The sequence below is a fragment of the Fundulus heteroclitus genome, chromosome 14 (assembly GCF_011125445.2).
Source record: "Fundulus heteroclitus isolate FHET01 chromosome 14, MU-UCD_Fhet_4.1, whole genome shotgun sequence".
Lineage (NCBI taxonomy): Eukaryota > Metazoa > Chordata > Actinopteri > Cyprinodontiformes > Fundulidae > Fundulus > Fundulus heteroclitus.
Window position 1 is genome coordinate 17124811 of NC_046374.1, and position 23268 is coordinate 17148078.

The 23268-nt window shown below is 47.3% G+C and overlaps 1 protein-coding gene across 2 annotated transcripts; it reads right to left on the minus strand.

The window, feature by feature from the left end:
• Window positions 1-264: 264 nt before the first annotated feature.
• On the minus strand, window positions 265-22546 carry zbtb4 (zinc finger and BTB domain containing 4). 2 transcript variants are annotated; one of them, XM_012874756.3, is made up of 3 exons: window positions 22434-22535; window positions 22222-22232; window positions 265-6915 (listed from the first exon to the last, which is right to left on the minus strand). In XM_012874756.3, the coding sequence occupies exon 3, from the start codon at window positions 6897-6899 to the stop codon at window positions 1500-1502; it is 5400 nt and encodes a 1799-aa protein (XP_012730210.3). In that variant the 5' UTR covers window positions 6900-6915; window positions 22222-22232; window positions 22434-22535; the 3' UTR covers window positions 265-1499. The 2 variants fall into 2 exon arrangements, with proteins under 2 accessions (XP_012730210.3, XP_036002321.1); XM_036146428.1 differs by lacking the exon at window positions 22222-22232 and having other exon boundaries at window positions 22434-22546.
• Window positions 22547-23268: the final 722 nt, after the last annotated feature.

Here is a 23268-nt window from a genome sequence, read left to right on the forward strand (position 1 = left end):
GTAATGATTTAATCCTGTTTTTGTTGGGGGCGGAAATATTGTGAACGAACTGAGAGGAAAAAAGACAAACCAGATGAACAGAGAAGGGAGGACATTATAGCACAGACACCTTTCTACTGGAGGTAATGTGAATGGTTGAAATAAAAAAACAAATAATAAACCTTTCTAAGTCGCTTCAGCTCCTCGCTAATAAATAACTTAGTAAAATACGTTGTTTTACTTCTAATCGATAATAAATAATTGACCAATGTTACTTTTCATTGATAATAAATAAATTACCAATGAATGGTGTCCACTTTGTTTGATATTATTTATTATTTGTTTGATTAATCTTTATTTTTAAGAAAAAAAAAACTAAACATGAAAGAAAAAGAGACGAAACCAGTTTACTTCTTTTTAACACGTCAAAAACAATAAAGAAAACTTTTACTTGAACCGACGCTAAACTTGACTAATTTTTTTCCAAGCATTAATGACTTAAGGTTCATAAAAGAGTGTTTGTGCAAAACGCTGCCATTTTTGAGACTGACTTAAAAGATGTACAAAAATACCGCTGTGGTCATAAAATAGCTGCTTTAGCTTCAACTTCTGGGTTCAACTAAGCCGCATTCAGAGATTTCTGCTGAAGGCGAAAAAAAACATTAACAGCTTTTAAGCTATTATTAGAATCCTGTCTCCAAAACCCCCGAGCTGTCCCTTTAAGAAGCTCAGATGATCTGCCACCGTATCCACTCCCATCCGACCTTTTCGTTTTTTGACTCCCTAACGAGCTGATTTGAGGAATCTCTTCAAAAAGCACTTCGTACACACTGACCCTACAGTAGCTATCCCAACGCGAGCAGGAATGCTGTGAGAATCTCACATGGAATGGTCTAGACTCATTCATCCACACGTACTCAGAAACACACGCGCGCTCATACCTGCTTCAGCCAAAGCCCTGCGTGCACAGACTGCCCCCCACGTAAGGTACGCATGTAGCTTTCACGGACAGCGCGACGACCCTGCACTCCCGCCCCCTCGTACAAAAATACGCGGAGCCGCTTGGCGCTCCGACTGCGCGGAGTCTCGTGTCCACGTCCGGACCCAGACAACGCCTTCCCTGAAGATCCTCGTTGTGTGGCGACTATAAAGGGAAGTAGACTAGTTCTCCGAGCAAAACAAACACCCTGTTAGCAGTTTGTATTGTTATATTCTAGATATAATAACGAGTCAGAGAGGACAAATGAATCGGACTCCGGCGCAACGACACACTACAGCAGAGCAGGGTGGGGGAGGAGCAGGAGTAAGAAAAGGTGGAGGAGTGGTACGTCACCTTAGTGTCGGCCTCTCCGTTCTGTTTCTTTACTCCGTCTCCCCCCCCCCCCATTCGCACAAACTTGCGTACTGCTCTGATCTCTGTAGGATAAAGTGAGCCGGTCAGCATGGTCTCTTTCCCCTCCCAGCCAGAACAGACGAGGCTGTCCTCTCGGAGCGGCGCTCCTCATAGTGCATCTGGTGTCCTACTGTTTACTGCCGCTGCCCTCTCGCTGCTTTTTGCCGCCGCCGCCGCCGTAGAGGCCGGGGTTCGCCACGAGCGGGTGAGGCGCCGCCCCCATGTAGGGTCCTGCGGTGGCCGCGTAGTTGAAGATGGTGGGGAGGAAGGGCAGAGGCTCCACTTTCTCCCCTCCTGGTGCCATCATGTTCAAAGCCACAGGAAGGGCTGCCAGGTTATAGGGGTAGGCTAAGAGCTGGGGCCCGTAGAGCAGCTGGTAAGGGTCCGGGTAGAACGGCAGCTTGCCCAGGTCGCCTCCGTCCGGTACCAGGACCTTCCCCAGCGGGCCAAAGGGCAGCGCTCCAGGTGGATAAGCGGACATGAGCAGGTTTTCCTCCTGCTTCTTAACAGATCTGTAGCCGTCTGGCACAATGAGGGGGAGGGGGTAATCCTGGGCCGTGTAGTCCGCTGGGGTGGTGTCCCCCTGCTGTGAATCCCTGGCGGAGAAAGCGTCCTGATGGTCCGGCTCAGGCGGCTGGGAGGCCCTGGGAAGAAGCAGAGCGTGTGCAGAGGGGCGGTCAGCGGCGCCAGCTGCTCCGGTGGGCAGCGTCAGCCTGTCGAGTCCTTGTGAACTCGAGTGAACCTGCCGGCCGGACTGAGCCATCAGTCCGGTCGTTGAAGGGGGCCGGCAGGGGGACTTGGGAGTGTGCCTGTGCAGACAGGGTCCATTTATAGTGGTTTGGGCGGACATATGTTGGGGCGATGCTACGGGGCTCAGGGGCTCTTCCTTAGGGACGAGCAGAGCACTTTGTTCCTGCGGAGGATGAGCAGCTCTGCTCATTTTCTCTTTCTCGACCTCCATGTTCCTCCTCAGTTCCCTCCGCCTCTCCAGCGCTCTCTCCGCCTCCCTCTGCCTCTCCAGCTCCCTCTCCCGGGCTAAAATCGAGGACATGGTGAGGTCTTGTGCTTCGTCGGGAGAGGGACTCCGGGAGACGGGCTGGACTCTGAGATCCTGGAGCAGCGGCAGCTCTTTGTAGCCGCCGTGTGAAAAAGTGCCGCTGCCGCTCTGCCTCTCTCTGTCAATAATGACCCCATCCCGTCTCGCGAACCCCCTCTCTGGGTTGGGAGCTGTTGTCATGGCAACAGGAGGAGCAGCAGTGGTTATTCTGGTCTGTGATGTCATGGGCACATTCGAAGAGGGGTTAGTGGATGTCACAAAGTGCAAAGGGCTGGCTTTTCGGTGGGCCTGGCCGTCCAGGCTCTTCTTGACGGCGGTGCGATAGTCCAGACAGTCGGGTCCGTTCATGACGAGCACGCTCTGGAGCGAGGCGGGCGGGGTTGCGGGTTTGGCGGGTGCGTGGGGAACCGGACTCCCTAACGGAGGCGCCTCGGCCGGCGGCGCAGGCTCTCTTTCCGGAGCAACGAGTGCAAGCTGTGTACGCTCGGGTACTTCGCTGGAGTCTGGTTTCACGTGTTTGCCGGCGAGTTCGCTCGGATGGTCGCCGTGCTGCTGCGACGTCAGACAGTCGCCGCCGCTCAGCAGCTCGGGCGGCGAATAGCTGATGACAGAAACAGAGAGGGCGCTGGGCGTCTGTCCTGTGCCGGTCTCAGGATCCGTGCACAGCGGTGCGGCGACAGGCTGAAGGGGTTTCGCCTCTGAGCCGTTGTCCTCTTTCTCTCTCTCCGGAGAGCTGCTCAGGTCGTGACGGCGGATGTGGCGAGTTAGCGCCGACGAGGTCTTGCACACCTTGTGGCATTGCGGACAGGTGTGTCTCGACAAGGCTCTTCTGCTCAAACGACTCGGACTGCCACCGACGCCCCCTAGTCCGAGCGGCCCCTCCTTCTCCTCGTCGAGCTTTGAGATCTCAGGCACGGGTTTGATCCCGGGACCTGCCGTTTGTTCGCCACATTTCGCGGCCACAGAGGGCGCCTCAGTGGGCTTGGGATGCTGAGCTTTCTGGTGGTCTTCCAACTTTTCCCTTGAGGGGAAAGTGGCCCGACAGAAGAGGCATACAAACTCTAGCAGATGGCTCAGCTCGTGTTTGTCTCGCTTCCTGGGGCTTGAGAACCAGCGGCCACATGTGCCACACTCTGCTGCGTTCCCATTAGTCCAAGGCCTCCTCTTTATTCCTGTGGGAGCCACCGAGGTAGACAGAGGGGGCTTTGGAGAGCAGACAGGGGGGGTGGAAACCTCATGACAGGCCTCTTTAACGTGCTCCTCCACATCCGTTTTTTTCTCCTTTAAAGGGGAAGAGAGATTATCCTTCTCTCTTTCCTCTTCGCTGTCCTTGTTCAGCTTAGACAGTTTCTCAGCCTCCTCCGTCGTCCCGTCCTCCTCCTCGTCTTGTGATTTCTCCGTTTGTTTACCCAGAAGCCTCTTCAGCCTCTCTGCCCTCCTCTTGAGTCGGATGGAGCGCTTGTACTTGAGCTTTCGTTGCCAGTTCTTCACTCTCTGTAGATGCGCCTGGGCCTTTTTCTTCGGCTTGTAGGAGTAGTAAGGTCGCCATAAATTATCCTCCAGGTCATTGTCGCTGTCCTGCTCCCGCACCCCCTTACGGAAGAAGTACTCCCTCACCTGATCGGGGGCTTTGGACCTTGTATTCCTGCCTTCTTGCTCCTCCGTCTCCTCCTGTTCCTCCTCCGTGCCTCCTGCTTCCTTTGCCCCGTCTCCCTCCAGGCTGGCTCTGCTTAGTGGCCGGTGTTTGTGGTGGTGGTGGTGGTGTGAGTGGGGCTGCCGTGGCTCCTTGACAGACGCCATTTCGCTCCGTTTGATTTTCGACGGAGAAATGCTCTTGTCTCTTTTGAGATCCGTCTCAGAGATGCTGCGCTTCACTATGGCCTCCTCGCCGATGCGTACGGTTATCTGGCACAGCGGCCCCGACTCTTTGGCCTGTGAGCCTCCGGATGCGGACGCTTCCTTTGAGGTTGGCATCGTGGTCTTGCTGTGAGACTTGCGGGACTTGTGGAGTGCTCTGCCTGTCTCGGAGTCGTGTCTGCCTTTTGAGCCCTCGTCTATCGCGTCTGAACCGTCCCTGGAGCGCTTTCTGTGATTATCTGTGCTGTCTCTCTGCTTTCTGGTCGCTTTAGGGCTGCCCTTGCTTAAAATGTGTCTGCTACTTTTTTCGGGGGATGGGCTGGTGAGCGGGCTTTTCTCACTTCCAGAAGTGACTTGATTGCTGTGCACAATGACCGAGGAGGACACAGCTGCGCCGTGAACTATCACAGAGGGTTTAGTGTGTCCGTACGTGATAACAGAGGGCATGCCGGCTTCTGCGCCTCTACCTGCTTTGAACGCTTTCAGTTTGCCGCTGCTGGACATCTTGAAGCCGCCTCCCTCCCGCTCTAACTCGGGAGCTTCATCGTCGTGCGCTCTAATTTGGGGCTCAAGGCCCAGGTCCGATAAGTCTCTGTGTTCGGCGCCGAGAGAAATCGGGAAGCCGTCGGGGAAGGCATCTGGATCAGGCTTCAGACTCGCAGGGGGGGCTCCTGCGAGGATGCTCTGCAGGTCCCCCGGGCCCAAAGGACAGCCGAGGCCAGGCAGGGAGAGGGTGGGGGCATCAGCTGGTGGAAGCAGGAGGCCATTATGTAAGCTGTCACTATAGGTCTTGTAGGGTCTCTTCTGGGAGCGCATGGGGAGAAGGCGGTAGAGCTTGAGGGCGTTCGCTTTCTGCTTATAACCCCCGTTGGCTGTCTTTTCGCTGGAGATCAGGCTCGGATTAATCCCGTGAATGGCCTTCTGGTGCGTCTTGAGATTGTAGTAGGTGGCGAAGGCGTCCCAGCAGAAGATGCACTGGTACCGACGCTCCCCCGTGTGCCACACCTCGTGCTTGGTGCGGTACTCGGCCAGGGCGAAGACCTTGTCGCAGTAGTGGCAGGGGTACTTGCGTCGCCACGAGTGCACGTTGGAATGGCGCTTCAGGCTGGACAGGGTCATGTAGGAGCGCTCGCACACGGAGCAGAAGTAGATGATGTTGCCGTCCACCACCTTCACGAAATGGTGCTCGTCGCCGGCCAGCAGCTCTGTGGCCGCGGCGTCCCCGGCTTGGATGCGCGCCAGGAGGCTCCGCACTTTCTTCCCGGGCCGGCCCTTGCTTAAGTCCGTCTGTCCCACAATCACTCCCCCCTCCACTCTCACCTCGCCGTCCTCCAGCGGCTCCTCCTTCGGCTGGACGGTCAGGGACGGAGGACGCAGATCCGACACCCTGCAGGAGGCCTCGTGGGACTGCAGTCTCTTGCTGTGGATGAAGGCTTTGCCACAGTAGCGGCAGCTGAGGGCGCGGCTGCCACGATGCAGCCGCATGTGGACCGTGAGGGAGGAGGCTGAGCTGAAAAGCCGGTGGCACACGCCGCAGATCAGCTCCGGCTTCATGCTGCCGGGAGGGGGGTAGGAGGACGAGTGGGGGGGTGCGGTAAGACCTTCAGAAGGCGGGGGCGGCGGTGGCGGTAAGGGGGGAGGGAGGTGGAGGGTGGGTGGGTGAAGACTCGGTCTGTGGGGGCTCCCTGTTTTTCCAGCTGGCCTCCCGGTCAGCTTCTCTCTCCGCTCTGCGTCCACGCCTCTCTGATAGGCCGACGTTCCCAGACTGAAGAGGATCTGAGCAGTCTGGGAGGGCGAGGCCGTTCCATTGGCGACTCTGTGCCTCTCGTCCCACCCGTCTCCGCTGAAACAGCCCCCTAAAGGCCCGCTGGAAGCTCTCGGCGGCGACCTGTGAGTCTCTGCACTGAGTTTGGAGCACTTCAGGGGAGGCGGGGACTTGAGATCCTTCCTGATAAATGTGGCCATGGGGGAGGAGGAGGAGGAGGGCGAGGAGGACGGAGAGCTGTCGTGCCTGGGGGGCTTAAAGGGTCTGTGCTTTACATCCATGGTGGCATCCAGTTTCCACAGCGACCCCCTGTCCGAGCTCTTGGACGACGGTCGCCGGTGGGGGGATGGGGAGGACGAGGAAGAGCTGTGACAGTTGTCCGGTGAGGTCAGCGACGTTGGGAGAGGCGCGGCGCTAAGCGGGAAGCTCAGGGTGATCTTTGCATTTTTAGGTCCATCACCCATATCCTCCAGCTTCTCGTCCAGTGTGGCCTCCACGCGATATCCTAGTCTTTTCCCCTTCATGTCCAGCCGCTCTGCCTCCTCTTCTTCAGGCCGAGAGACCACACCGAGACTGTGGGCAGGTTTAATTAGTGGTTCAGTCTTTCTCACGACGTACAAGCTGACAGGTGGACGTTGAACAGGGTGACGGGTGCTGAGGGTCACCAACGGCGGAGGCGGGGAAGACAAAGGTGACGTCTGCCGACTTTGGTGGAGCGCAGTGTCCTTAGCAGCAGTAAATGAGGAGTTGCAGACGGGAGTGAGGCAAGGAGCCAGGCGTTGTTCTCTCAGATGAGGCTGAGTAGGACCCGCGTGGGGGGGATCCCATACCTTCGCACTGGACACCATGACCAGTCCCCGCAATCTACAAGAAACGCCAGAGGAGAAGAAACATTAACATAAAAGAAGCTTCGGCAAAACGTAAAACGACTAATTTCCTATTTAAAAACGTCTAGATTTTTTCACCCCTACAGTTTTTTATAAGAATTATAACCTTTTCTGAACATTTCAAAACAGTTAAATCAGATTCTCTGCTCCCTATTTTTTTTCAAAAGAGCAATTTCATTGTGCTTTTGCCATCTGGATTAACTTAGTTTGTCAAATCTGGAAAGCATTACCCAAGCTAAATACAGGCTCAATAGGTGATATGCAAAACCTTTTCAACAATTTTTGATGAACATTTTTTAAAATTAATTAATTAATTAAATTAACAAAACAGGGAAAAAAAAGAAATAAAAGCTTCAGTACTTTGTTCAGGCTCCAAACCAACCAACCAACCTTAAAGTTAATATCTTAAAGTCCCGTTATATATATATATATATATATATATATATATATATATATATATATATATATATATATATATATATAAAAGTACTATGAGCTCACGTTTTGTATGCCTATAAAATATTCAGCCTGGAAACCCAAACCTGACACAGAATACAGCGGCTAAGAGGCTAAAGGTCGCATAGGGTGTTGGAGACATAGATGAGAAAGAGAGGAGGAAAGAAAGTGTGGCATCGTTGCATTATGTATCAGCAATGTCTTGAAACTCTTTTTTTTTTTAATACTTGTCCACGCTTGCAAGATAATCCAATCAAATACCATATTTTTTACACCCTGAGACTTTCTAACACTGCGTACGAAACATGCAAAGCCTTTTGCACAAGCAAGTCCCGACCCTGATGGAGCTTTTTTTTTTTTTCTTTTTTTTTTGTGAAAGGAAGGCAAACAAAATGGTCCATGAATACTAAACTCAGGCAGGATTGGTGAGTGAAAAGAGGCTGAAGGCTAGGGGGAAGGAATGAATGTGCGGCGGCGCTGGTTTAGATTTCAGCGTGCCAAAGCCAGGCTTTCAGAAACGCATTCCAGAGATCCATCTTCCTCGGGCTGTGACACAACATTCCCCGCGCCTAATTGGACGACGGTTAGATTTAATCTAGATTCCCCCAGAATAGTATGCTGGCTTAGATCTGGGACATTGACAGTCATAAAAATAGCTCTGCTCCCTGTTTGTTTAAACACGTGTCTTGTTAGCGGGCGGCTTAATTGTGCTAGGCGTGATTCTAAACATTTATCGGTGAAGGTTGAGAGAAGGACAGAAGGGGTGAGGCGAAGGGAAGCAGGCTCAGCGGCTGCTGCAATCTGAACGCACACCAGACTGCTATCGCCGCCTATCCGAACGCTAAGTCAGTGAAAACAGCGTTGCTACAATTTCCCTAAAGAAGCTGCAGACAAGCATCAGACGTGTCAGGCTGCTATTGTTATCTGAAAAGGGCGTCTGCTTTTGGGGCGACCGGATCGGGGAGAAAACAGACAATATAAGGCCCATAATGATGCGACTGGAATAAAAATCCACAGTCATGCTTTTCTGCCTTCATTTTGAGGCAGCCAAGCTGCCAGGAAGGCAGGCCGCTGTAAAATTCCACAGGCAGCCCTGAACAGGCAGAAACTAGGTCAGCACTGTTATTGCAGAGGAGAGAGAGAGAGAGAGAGAGAAAGAGCTTAGAGCTGTGGAGAGAGAGAGACAGGGTGAGGATGAGGGAGATTGCAATGGTGACAGAAAGAGAAGGAGCGTGAGGGTTGGAGAGAGAACAGGAGACCGAGGGCACTGAAACAGGAACAGTCACACTCAGCGGCGCACACCGTCAGACAGACAGGAGCCCGGGCCGACGCTGACGCCAGCCGCACACACGCTCACACGCAGTGACTTTCAAACGTGTTTACGCTCTATGAATTCTTTATTTTTTTCTTCACGTTTTCTCACAACACAGCCACAAACTTCAGCGTTGTGTGTTTCTGTTTCCCTTGATCGCTCAACACCAACCAGAGCATCATCGTGACGTGGGAGGAAAACGATACACGGCTTTTAAAGAAGATTAAAAAGTCAAATCCCGCCACTCCTCTGTGCAATCTAAAAAGCATGGATCGAATGTGCATCCAGACCGCTTTTTAAACCCACTTTTCTGCTGTCTTCTCTGAGGAATAGAGGCCCTTCATCAGTTTGGATGAAAGGTCTCTGCAAACAGCAACATTCAAGTCTTGGCAAAGATTTTTAAAGCGCTGGACTTTCGGAAGATGCTTTGATGGAAACCATTGTTACTCTGGTTCAGGCCCGTATTAAGACAATGTGGTGCCCCTGGGCACTATACCTCAAAGCCCCCCAACCCGTGCTGTCCTCCGGTCAAAAACATCAGACATAATCAAGGGGATTTCTATAATGTAATTTACTATTTACTAACTTACACAACTACATGTAGGCATATGAGCAGTGAGCAATATTCAAATATCTCATTTTAAAATGTTGAAATCAAAAAAATCTTGATTTATTTATCATTTATTATTATTGTGACATCAGTGTTCACAAAACGAATAATGCATGGTCTTTCAACAATTTCAAGTAAATAATATAACAATTTATGAAAAATATATTTTTAAAGCATGTGTCATGTGGTTTTATCATAACATTATCACTTTTGTGTTTGTTTGTTTATTTTTACTTTATTGACCTAGGACTTTTTTTTCTCATATTATTAATTTTACCTCTTTAATACTCCCCCAAAAAGTCTGTTCCAAAAGGTTCACATGTGACACGGTTTTATGAAATAATGAAGACCACAATGTTTAGATTTAACAAATTGATCCTTATATTCATAACACATACACACACAAATATATATATATATATATATATATAAAATATTATATATATATATAAAATATTATATATATATATATATATATATATATATATGTATATATATATATATATATATATATATATAGCCTGTGTTGCCACTCTGCAGCTTTAGTGTGTCCAGTTTTGCAACATGGTGCAGCCTTAGTTTATAGAAGGCAGATTCAAGTAGTGAAATCAGCCAGAATACATTTCCATGCAGCACAGGAATGAGGCATCTTCTCTGATCCACGTTCACAATAACAGAACTCAACTTTTTTCTGCCACATACAATATGGCGGTGATGTTGACGTGCGAACCTGCGCCCTATGACGCGTCTACGTATATATGTCTGTGGCTGCATCCACAATCAGCTGAATAATATGAAATATACCTCGGTGGTTTCATGGGGTACAAGCCAGCGACTACAACCCGGAAAGGTGTCGTGAGCGCATTTCATCGTAACGGTTTGTTACGGTGAGAGTTGGCAAAATTACGCTGAAATTAGACCATGAGCATAGCGGTGCTATGTGCTAAGCTAACAGCAACGTAAAGCTCGCGTGCCGCATCAGCGAAGTTGTAAAATGGCATGACAACATGCCTGCAAGCTAGCGCTAGCACGGACAACCCTATAACAGGGTTCTGCTTCGGTCTGGGCTCTCTTTTCGATCTGCACCACGCAACGCTCCGCGAATCCAGACTGAAACAGCCAAACAGCATACAAGCATGTGTTCGGTCTTTGTTTACAAGTTAAGGTTTCAATTAGCGGTACAGGAGCAGCATATAGTTTCCACAAGCCTAGAGCGCCCTCTTGAGGCTCTAGACGGTAACGTTTACTACTCGGTTCATGTTGGTCAGTAGGATTTACCATTTAAAATCGATATACAAGTCGCACCTGAATACGTCGCAGGATCAGCCAAACTGAAAAAAAGTGTGACTTATAGTCCGAAAAATCCGGTATGTTTTCCTTTACACATACAATTTTGCAAGTAGGCAACAACACTCTTACACAATTACCTTTATCATTTGTCCAGAGGCCCTTCTTCTACAATTTTGCTGTGTCCCCAACATGGCTAAGGGATAATTTATCGCTTCATACCATTCTTCCATTAAAGCCAGATTTTTGCAACAACTATTAGCTTTCTTATTGACAGACTCTCCCTATCAAGCCTGTTGGATTGATGGACAACGTTAACTTGGTGGGTTTATATAGTAGAGCTGAAAAACACATTGAATCGCAGTCAGTATAGCAACCGCATCAGGTCAAAATCAGGTGAGCTATTATATTTCAGGTGCCAGGCATTTAAACCCTCCTTGATATTAATATATTAGCTCAGTTGGATGGTTCTTCGTTGTAATTTAGGCTTAGGTCTTAGTATCCAGATGCTATAGCTTAATGAAGGAGGATGGACAAGAAAGAATGAAGGAATCGTTATCTAAGCGTTCAACAATACTATTATAATTTACGTTTTTTTCCCCAATACTGTGCAGACCATTTAGCCGTTCTGCCATGCCCTTTCCATTTTCAGACAACGGATCCAGAAGGCGAGATGTTCAGAGATTAAATGTTTTATATCCTCACCGTGCGCTGCACTTCTCCACCAGTTCATCCCTGACATGTCTGCCGTGTTGCTCAGTCTTCATGACGCTGTTTGCTGAGCAGCGAGTCTCTGAAGCACTCACTGAATAGTCGTATTTATATATTTTTTAACGAAACTGCAAACTGGTCACCGCTGGTTACCATTAAGTGACGTCTAAGGCTCAACTGCTTGCGCCGGACTTTATTTGGGCGTATCTGAGTCAAAAAGGGTGGAAAAGAAATGCACGCCACACCGTTTAGGTTTTTATTTGAAACTTTGAAAACCACATCTTAACTTCCTCCCACCTGGCAACTATGCATTACTTTGCGCTGTTCTATCACACAGAAGGCCAATAACGTGAATATAATGTAAATTTAAAAAAAAAATAAACAAACCAAGGGGTTTGAGGCACAGTTCACAGGCCTAAACAAAGCAGTTCCACATGGACGGGCCCTTTTGTAAATGATATTCAAATCCCGAAGGTGAATCTGAGTGCAGCTCGACCTGCCGCTGGACTCTGACGTGATGTCAGCAAAAGAGGAGGGCGGACAAGTGTCTTTTAATGTAATAAGTGCACAAACCATTTCGTGTCTGTTCAAAACCTGCGCCTTAAAATAGAACAGACGCACGGTCCTGTCGGTCCAGGCCCGCTGCCACGTTTGGCCGCTCTGCTTTGATGCAGGCCTCCATTGTCACTCACATTTGCTGTGCAGTAGATGTCGTGCAGGAAATCCCTCATGGCAAGCGCCAGCCGGCGACAAGTAGGCGGACACTCTGCGAGACGGAGCTGATGCTAAAAATTTTCACCCTCTCATCTGACGCCTGCGCCGCGGACAGGAAAATGCGTATGACGCCCCCTCGTCTTTTCCCCTTTATCTTCTCGTGACGCACGTAGCCACTGTGAGAGGCAGAGGCTGCACGACACGCCGTCTCGCTGCGAACAGGAGCCTTTAGATATCCTGAGATGGTGAACAGAAATGTGAGCGCGAAGCACGACGTGCTGCAAAACGTTTTTTTTTTCCCAACCTCTAGCCTTATCTGTGAAACCGAGCAGGCACCAACGTCGTGGGGCGCATCCATCCGCCTCACGGACAAGCCGTAAATGCGACCATGAGAACCGGGAGGCCGTAATATACATACAGAGAAAGAAGAAGACAGAATTGACAGCCACCCTGGTTCCAAACCTCGCTGCGACAGGATGCTCTGCACAAATAAACACGGCGGTCGGTCTACGAAGAGTTCATCTATTTCAGCTTGTGGTGGTGCAAAACCGCACAGCTAAGGGTAGGTGCTAAGATCGTGCAGGACAAATTATGAGCAAGGCTCTTAGCACATCGTACAAAAACACGCTCGGTTTAGTATGACAGAGGATCATCCCTGACAGCCAGGAGGGGAAAAAAAAAGCCTCCTCTTTTAGCGTGATCTGATGCAGTTCTTTTTGTTTTTATCTGACCTGCATCTGATGCAAACGAAATGAAAAAAAAACAACCTTCACCATAGTGTTTAAAAGTGAAAATAAAAACCCTGCTGTGGAAACGATCATTTAAAAAGCCTGTCACTGAGAGCGTCCTCACCCGTCGTTGGTCTTGCATAACAGGAGGCCGGACGGCAGAGGAGCTTGGCGGCTCCATCAACTCAGGGCCTTGAACCAGACGTTGAGCAATCTGTGTATCCCTCGCTGAAACCCATACATGAGCCGAGTGACTAATAGCAGTCAGAATCCTGCAGCCGCACTTTTTCTCCCCCTCTTTCCTTCATGTTAAGGGAAACTCTGCAAAGCTCAAACCGCAAGCAATGTGATTTTTATTTTTTTTTTTGCAAAGAGAAATGCATTGGTCTGATTGCAGAAAATTACCATTTTTCAAAAAAGTGAGCAGGATAACAATAACTTTCAATACGTTAAGATGTCTGGATTCATTACCAAGTCAAAAACTTAGGGGTGAATAAAAAAACCAAGCACTGAGTCTTTGGGTTTGAAAATGCTTTATGCTGTGAGTGGTTCAGGCTTGCAGGGGGAAAGTATGTCAAGGCTCAGCTTAAGAGCAGAAGACATCCTGCTTTCGAATCAACTTTCATTCACAAAAAAAATGCTGGATTCACACTATCCTTGTGGATTTCCTTCTCCAGCTGTGGTAGGAAAGCAAACATTTTTTCCGTTGTGTTAAAGAAAGCCCCAATAATGGAAGTCAAAAAGTAAACACAGAGCACGGGCTGGACGATATGGCTTAAATATACAGTCACTGATTCCATTATACCAAATCTGATTACTTGATTTTTTTCCTTGTTTGTTACATAAAAACTAATTACAGAAATTATTTAAAAAAAACAACAACTAAATGAATAAATTAAAGTGCCTCATCTTAGGATAAAAATAGTTTCTCTTTGGAGTATTTTAACAATGTATTTTCTTAAACATATATTCAAAATTACATGCTATTACCAAAGCAATTTCCTGTTTCAGGACTGATATAAAGCAAAGCTTCATGGAAGTCCAAACAGTTCATTGGCAAAAAAACAAACAAGAAACAAACATAATATAACAAAAAAAAAGAAAAAATAGAAAATCTAAATTTTCCAAAAATGTAATCTTCATAAATTACCAAATCGAATTGATCGATAACACTGATGTATCGCCCAGCCCTACATTGCTCGCTATGTTTGTTTAAACTTTGAGAAACGGACTGACAGCACAGCGGAGGGTTTGTAAAACTGATATATGAGGAATAATCATGTGAGTGTGAGCTGCATATCGACTAGCCATCCTAGGCGTTACGTTTCATTGCAACGCTGTCTGCTGTGGGCTCTTTACGCTAAACTTGCCCAGTCAGATCCTCTTCTCACTGCCCTGCCGTGTCCATGACCCCTGGGGCCTCCACGACACTTTGAATGTGGGTGGATCACGACAAATTCTAGAAAACCTAATTTCCGTGTGCTAGCGATCATGGCACTGCTATGCTCTTAGTCCTCGCTAATAAGTTGTGAGGCTGTTCCACACCAATGCTACTGCCACAAGTGTTACACCTGCTCCAGGATGGTTCTTTAAGCTATTACAATGCAGAGATTTCCATGTATCCAGTGGAGTTTTATTCGGTCTCGGCCTTGTTATTGAGGACAGAACGCCACCAGATGTTCATCGGCGCCGTGCTGCATCTTGCTTTGAGAGGAAACTTTAGTATCTGAAGGCATTACGCACAGTGTCGTTTTTCACGGATCATCCTCACCAACTATTATTAAAATGATTCCAAATCTTAAGAGCCGTAACACAGTATACTTTACTTTACGGACAGAAAGCGTACAACTTCGCTCAAACTCTGAACAGCAAGCGCGGCTGAGCACAGGTGCAATTTGGAGGTGTATGCGCTTCTGTCCAGTTGGAAGTTCTACTCCAGTGGGGAGTGGATACTCATTGTTATGTGTGAGGGACCATGTTGTGACGTGTGAAAATGAATTGTTAATGGCGACTTCTTTCGGTTAGGGGTACAAGTGCTGAAATCTCAGTGTCAGCCCACAGCACACAATCCTGTGGGTTTGAAGGCACTGCAATCTTGTGGCCGGCAGCGCCAGTCCTGCTTTGACGTGCCGGATATATAACCCACACCTGTGCTCGCCAGCCACACTGAACAGATACAGTTACGCTACTGTCACCTCCCTTCCTTATGCTTTACTCAAGACTCCAAATGATGCAGCCATTAAGATAATCAACAACCATGGCTTCCCTATGGGAGTTTTGTGCGTGCTCAAAAACAATCAGAGAACTCTAAAGCACCTCATCACTCATAATAAAAACCCACTGCACTCCTATTGTACGTCAGAAGACGTCTTCAAGATCCAGCAAAGACCATCAGGCTCTGGCTGATTTTTAGCCCCTATTTAGTGTGAAACGGATCATTTGACAGCTTCTAAAAGTCCAGCTAAAAGCTGCCAGGTAGCCCCCTATCCAACATGGAACCGCAGAAAAGAGAGAAATGTAAACATGAAACACTGTTTTCTATCAGGTTCAGTCGTAGCGCCGCGGCTTGCTATTTTCTACCACTACGCAAAACCCAGCTCTTCAGGATTTAGCCTCTTAGAGTTACACCGATATTTTTTTGTAGAAACCGTCTAAAACAAAACAAAGGAAAGGACTGAAGTCAGGCGGCACACTGTGAACCCCTAAGTTAGCTAGAAAGAAAATGCATAAATAAAACACGCTGTAACAGCTAAGGCACCCTAATTCTTTTATATATAGGCCAAGGCATTATGAGGACATTTTAGGAACTTGTCTCAGCCGGGGAAACAAGCACATTGTGTCTCCTCCACGACTGGTCTGGACCAGACGGCTGCAACCTGCGGCCCCAGAGCCACATGTGGCTCTTTGGCCCCTCCACCGTGGCTCTTATAAAACCAAATAAAAAGTGTATTAATTACATAGGCAATAGGGAAGGGGGCCTTCAGCAGTTCTTCTGTATCTTTTATATCTACAACAGAAGGGCACCGATGGATAATAAGATTTAAAAGTAATTTAACGTTTTCTTTTAGCTTCAAACTATGCGCTTTACATTTTGAAGAGGGCTACCCATCTTTCTCTATCTTTCATATTTACGGAAAGGGCTCACTTAAGTTTTTTTTCTTCCGCTTGTAAAAGTGAAATGATTAATTTTGTTCTAAAATCTGAAAATAAAAATAAATCGTTTCTCAGCTTTCAAATGTAAACATCTAAGTTGGTACACGTTCAGAAAACCCGTCTTTTCTTGCAGCTCTGGAAAAAAACGTTATTCTGCAGCGGCTCTCTTTGGATGGAAAAGGTTGCCGACCCCTGGGTTAGAGCATTTGAATGTGCTCCACAGGATTTATAGCTGACATTTGATTCTCTCCCTCACTAATGCGTGTCAAAGATTTCCTTATTTCAGCATCTATTTGTTTCGTGTCGCAATACAACTAGATCTCGTGTACGTTTTATCCGTCATTCTGCTCAACAACAGACCGGCTAAGGTTTAGTAAGTAATGACCACCAGGCTTTAGCCTTACCCAGCTAGTTTACTGAATAGCTGACATTTATTTAATCTAGTTTGGGTTATGTGAGACTAGGGCGGTTAACTATCTGGAGAAATGAAATCCAGCGTGTGGGCATCACTCCCTGCCTCCTGAACCCTCTAAAACCAGCTAACTCCCTCGTCCAAACCAAACAGAGCGTTTCCAGCTCTGAGAACACGTCTGACACAGACAATAGCCCGCTGTGAGCCTCGTACGTAAAAAAAAAAAAAAAAAAAAAAAGGAGCACAGCTCCAGACAGTATCGGACCTTGATTCTCCTGACATGGTGCGTGTGAAAACGGCCAGACTGTGAACACACCTGAAATGTCAATAATTATCAGCCTGCAGAGGAAAACGCCGCCGCGGGCCAGCGCTCGGGACCAGAAGTGCGCGTCTCTGTTTCCCGCCTTGTTTTCATTTTCACTTCTGTTTTCAAGAATGCAAAAAGTTCAAACGCGGCATTACCGACACGACGACTGACGGTGTTTCTCGGTGACGGGCGTTAGGGACCAGGGAGGAGCTGGCTGGGCTTTCTCCCCACTGAGGGTCAGCCAGAAGGGCCCAACCATGGAGGCAGCAGTTGGTGTGTGAGATGGGGGGGGGGTGGGAGGTGGTAGTGGGGGGGGGGGGGGGGGCATTGTTAGCAACAACAGCTACTGAACTCTGCACAACCCCCTGGCCAGGACTGCGTGGTGGAGGCAGCCAGATGGGACAAAGGGGAGGGAGGAGGCCGGAGGAAGTCGGTGCGGCTCTAGGAGTGGTCGTCATGATTGAGGAGGCATGAGTCGGGGATATTTGGGGGGTGACTTCAAACACGTCCAGCTCATGTTCGCATTTTATTATCCCGTGTCCTTCCCCTCCCCTCTCAGCGTGGTCCACTCCTATGCCAGGCTATGCACCAGCAAACACGCCCCGTGGACGGAGAGGTGCGCTCACCGCGCTTTGCTAGCTCCCAGCTCAGCATGCGCTTCTCATAATTCATCTCGCCGCCACTGCATCATGGGAGGCATTGGGGACACTGTAAAAGCAACAACAACAACACAAAACAAAACAAAAAAAAGGACCCCTAGTGAGCGGTGACACAACACGGTTTGACCTTTTTTGAGTCAATTTCCCCTTTAGATAATTTCTGCACATGCCGTCTCCGCTGAAGGCGGCGTGAAGTCCCCGTGGGAGTTCACAGTTTCAAACAGCCGAGAAACGTTTAAGCAGAGATGCACCAATCAGATGGCAGGAGATCAGAACGAGCCAGCCTATCGTTGATTTGGCTTTGATAAGTGAACGGGTAAACTGTTCATTTAATCCTTCCCTTTTACTTTTTTGTGGCACTTCTACTGTTTTGTGGATATAAATGCATTAGCCGGCAGATTATTTTTTGTTCCATTACTGTAAAATCCAGGTTGCTTCGGTCATTCATGAATTAATCAAAACTGAGAACTATCAATATTTTGGGGAAAGAAAACGTAACTACCAGCTGCATCTATGGAGGGAAATTTGTCTTTTTATTATCCAGTCAAACTAAAAGTAATTTCAATAAAAAAAAATTACATTTGTGATGAAAACTTTTAAAACTGCAATTAGACAATTTGTTCTCGAAAGTAACGTTTTATTCACAAAACCAGTGTTTTATTTCTAATCGCTTATTTTTTTTCCACAAAGGGAAAAAAAACTATTCGCAAATCGGAAACTTTAGTTCGCGCAGCTCAGACCTCTTTGGTTGCCAATCTCAAACTCTTGGTTTTGAAAGCTCCCCGTTTTTGATTGAGCTGGCAGAGTTTTTGATTGGCGGGAACGAGGACATCCGGAGCAGGACCGATGTTAGGCGTATCCCGGTTGGTTAGCGCTGACTGACGCAGCAGACGCTGATCCGAGCGGCACGTCAGCGCTTCAGTGGAAGGAGGACTTTCAGTGTTCGGGGAAGCAAACTGGCTGAGGAGCACGCTGGAGTTTGAGCAACTAGTAGCTGGCGTGCCCTGAGTATACAGTCATCAGCTTACTTACAAAACCACGAACGATCTACGGATCACCATCAGGAGGAAGATGAAGACATGGACCTCCACTGGACTCCGGTAGGTGGAAAAGGAAATATGACGATTGATGACTACAATAAGATAAGCGTAGAGGAAAAAAACCAAACAGTAAGAAGGAAAAACCGAGAAAGAGGAATTTAAAGTAGTAGCTGAATTCAGGGAGGGAAGATGAGCAGATGAGTTTAAGCCCTACCGACAGGTTTGACAATGAAAACAAACTTCTTGGAGGAAATCAAATGCATTGTGGCGTTATCAATGGGATTGCGGTTTAAGAGAATCTAGAAAAAAGTTTTTAAAAAAAGTATTCATGGGGATGAAGTTCGAATACTGGAAAGAGTGGAGGGTAAAAAGGACTAAAAGTCGCTCTGTGGTTTTTCTGGATTTTCAAGGCGACGTTTTTCCTGGTGAAATAAAAATAGTTTAGGCCTTTTATGCCTCCTCCGTTGCAACGCTGCAAATGTCAAAGATACGGTCACATTGCATCGGTGTGGAAAGGTAAACAAAGACGTGCTAAATGTGGAAGAGACCATGAGTATGAGGAATGCATTGATGGTACACAGGCAAAGTGCTGCGACTGTGGTGGTCAGCATAGTGTCGCTTATGGAGGATGTGAAGCGAGGAAAAGAGCTGCGGAAATACAACTTAAAAATTTTTAGAAATATCAGTTTTGCAGAGGTAGCTAAAAAAAATATAGAGGAAAAAAGAGTAGTCCAAGAAAATCCTGAGATTTCTCAGAAGGTAAGACCCGGGTTAAATCAAAGAGGAATATCAGGGAGGAAGGTTGCAATGGATAAATATTTTCTGTTTATGGCTTTATTATTAACTGTGCTGATCAGGCGAAGCAAAAAAAAAGAAAAAAAATAAGAAAATCAAAGCTATAGTGAAAGGTGCTGAAAGAAATCCTTGCTGTAAAGCATCTGTCTTGGGAACTAATACGCAAAAGGCTTGAGACAGATGGAAAAAATGATTAGTTTTCAATGGAGCCCAAGCGGCTTATTAACCAAGGGTCAAGAGTTTAAAGGATGTATAGCTTATGCAAAAAACAAATCTGGTAATATTTCTGTGCTAGACACTTTGCTTAAAACAGAAGTAGATTATGTAATAAAAGGATATGACAGTATCCGAAGGGAAGTGGGGCAGGGCATGTAAACTTTATAAAACATGGAGTACAATATTATATTTTTAGAATTAGCACGCATAGCTGAAGAAATATAGATAAAAATTACAATATTAAAATACAATTTTTTTTTATAATTGTGAAAAGCTTTATCTAGATGAAATGGAGGAACAGAATAAGAATATGGAAAGAAAAGTCATTAGTTGTGGAGATTTTAGTGCTTACATGACAGGGAATAATGGATATAAAGAATTTGGTTTGTCTTAATAATGGAAGCGGTACTAGAGTTCATATCAGAAATGGATCCAACTCAGCCGTAGACCTAACTTTGATATCTGACAAACCTTGCAGGGATCGGTAATTGGAAAGTTTTAAGAGAATCAACCATAGGAAGTGATCGCTATCCATTAGTAAGTGAAGTGGTTTGGAGACGGGACAACATGATAATGAAGGTGCAGAAATATGGATATTAAATTGTGAAAAGAAAAATCAGAGCAATCTGAATTTTATAATATATAAAAGGTTACAAGTTCTTGTTAAAAGAACTGTAAAAAGTGCAAAAAAAAAGGTTTATTAGGGAGATGTTTTGCAATTTTTTTTATATTTATTTAATCATTCCTAATCTAGCACTCTCACTGTTTTGTGGATATAAATGCATTAACCAGCAGCAGCAGCATGACCTTTGATTTATTTATTTTTTAGATTAGTTTAGCTCAAATACTGTAAAATTGAGATTCTTTTGGCTATTCATAAATTATTCAAAACTAATAACTACATCTTTTTGTGTTGGGTAAAAATCAGACAAAGGTTAGGTGCTTCGCATAATGAAGCCCAGGATTATTCTCACTGCTGATAGATTTAGACTCAAAATTATTAAAATTAAGAACTTGGTTTCTGATAGAAACTGAGAAAAGGAGCTCTCAAAAGATAATAATAATAAAGATAATAACAATTTAAAAGGGCCATCGATTTATAACTAAAAATATTATTAAAAAATGTTTTTTATAGCCTTCTCAATAATTAGAGATATTTATTAGCAAAATAGCAACCAAGCCCATCTCATAAGTGCTCACCAACTTTTAGCATGTTCCTCCCATTACTTTGACAATTTATCTCCGCCAACGAGCTTCCAATCTTTGAGGTTGGAGGGCCTCCTTCCCATCACCCTCATCTTTAGCTCCAACCACAGATTCTCCATCAGATTCAAGACAGCACTCCGGCTAGGCCGCTCCAAAAGGTTAATGTTACCCTCCAATAAGAGAAAACAAGGAGCCAAAATGAAAAGACGATTTTAAACATAAATCTGCAGCGCGTATAAATAATTTTGCGCTTCACGGCATGCTTTGCCGCATGGATGTGAATAATCTAATCTGAATAAGCTTTAAAACTGCCACCTCTATCAAGGACGCTGCAATGCACGTTCTCTCTTTCACCTGTTTCATTGTTTAGAAAAAGGAATCGGCAGCTCTAGCTTTAGAGAAAAACAGAAACCCTTCACGAAAAGACCTGATCCGTGCATCTCTGTTTGTTCTGTCTCAGAATCGGCGCCGCTGAGGGCCGATCACCAGGAGCTGCAACTTCTGCTGCTGCTGTGGGAAAGGTGAAGCAGAGCAAAAGCTGCAGCTTCCTGGACGGGTCCACAGCCGTTCAGGTTTGTTATACCTGAATAAAACAACTTTTATAGGTAGGAAAATTGTGCCTGAGCCCTTTGAGCAACCCCAAAGACAGATAGTGTTATTATTATTTTTTTTGATGTGTCATCCTCACATTAATAATAAAAAAGGAGCAGACATCCCCTCTTTTCTTTTCTTTTTATCCTGACAGCTCAAAGCAGTGAGAAACAACTCTTCCTATGGCGCGACCTGTGACCCTCGCGGCCCAGTGGCAGCGCGCATCACATTTTCCATACGTCAGGCGACTTGGCATCCATGGGAACCAGGAATGTGAAGGAGCTGGCAGCAGATGCTGCGTTGTTTTGGAAAAAAAAAAAAAAAAAAAGGAGCCGCGGCGGCCGACTCGGGGACATCAGCGTGCCCTGTGCCGCGCTGCGTGAGAGAAAAACAAACCAGCGGAGGAAGAAAAGAAAGAAAAAAAAAACACGAGGCTGGTCAAAATGGAGGACAAGCTGGGCGGCCCAGAACCGGACCCGGAGGCAGAACCGGTCGGCTGAGGAAAGGGGAGGGGAGGGGAGGGGGGTGATATCGTTCAACTTCCATAACACTTCCTACGACGTTGGCAAGTTTACAGACGGAGCCGGGAGAGCGGCCCGGGGTACCCGGAGCCCCCCAAAACAAACCTCCCCAACACGTTTGACGCGTAAACGCGCCACCGCTCCGTCCCCCCCCCCAACCTCCCCACACCCCCTCCTCCTTCCCTTCTCCCACCTCCGGTGAATCACGAACACGCAAGAGGCGTCGACACATTAAAAGTTTTCATCAAGTCTGCAGCCTGAAACCGAGTCATCGGCTCTAGAAAAAGAACTGCGTGGTGCGTCAGCAGCCAGAGGGGAGGATGAGGGAGACGAGGCCTGTTACTGGCGCACACGCACACACACAAACACACACAAACACACACACATACACACACACGCACACACACACACACACACACACACACACAAACAGACCCAGCAGACACACACACACACACACACACACACACACATATATAGATAGAGAAGCGTCCACGAACACACTGCGTAAATACGCACAGCCACCAGCCCTCACACCCCGACACACGCAGAGTAAAATAAAAACCTTTTCCTCCTCTTCATGCACGGAGCAGAGCCGCCAGCACAGCAGCAGCAGCGGCAGCAGCAGCAGCAGCGGCGGCGGCGGTGGGGTGAAGCAGGAAAAAAATAAAAAAATAAAAATAAAAAAAACAAGCAGGAAAACAACAAATTTAAGCCTCTCTTCCTCTTATTCTCCCTGTCTGTCTCTCAGGAAGGCGAGCATAGAAGAGAACGTACCTCGGAAAGCCTCCTGCTGCATCTCTGCTGCGATGTGTTCTCTCCCCTTACACTCCCTCTCTCTCTCTCTCACCCCTCCGTCTGTGAGTGTGCACGCCTTCCTCAGTGTGTGTGTGTGTGTGTGTGTGGGGTGTGTGTGTGTGTGTTAGAGAGAGAGAGAGAGAGAGAGAGAAAGAGAGAGAGCGAGCAGGCAGAGGCGGTGCACACACACATATAAAGGCAGCAGTGTGTGAAGACAGAGGGCAGGAGCGATTCTCACACTCGAACTTGCTTGCTCTCCTTCACTCACTCCCCTTTTTTCCGAGCTTTCTGTCTTTTTCCTCCTCTCTCTCTCTCTCTCACTAGTTCTTGACTCCTCAAAAAGAGGAAATCTTGCTGGTTTTTGGCTCTTTTTAAATGATCCAGCAAGTGAATCCTCCACACATCTAAACACCCCCCCCCCCTCTCTCTCTCTCTCTCCTGAATCCAATCTTCTTTTTATTTGGAAGGGTTGTTCACTCTCTCCAACACACACACACACACACACACACACAGAGATACTTTATATACACAAAGCCCAGCGATAGGGAGAGGGAGGGAGAGGCAGACACCGAGTGGGAGAGCAGGCAAGCAAGAGGACGCCATTTAAGCAGTTCGCTACGAGCACTGCAAGTCCCCAAAATGGCTGAAAACAAACAGGAACCACGCCAACTCCAAAAAATCCTGGGCACCCAAGGACGGACGGATGCAGGGACGGGAGGACGGAGAGGGGAGCGAGGCTGCGGCGAGCTGGAGGGACGGCGGGAGAGTGAGACGGAGGGAGAGGACAAACCCCGGCCGCGGTGGAACGGTGGAA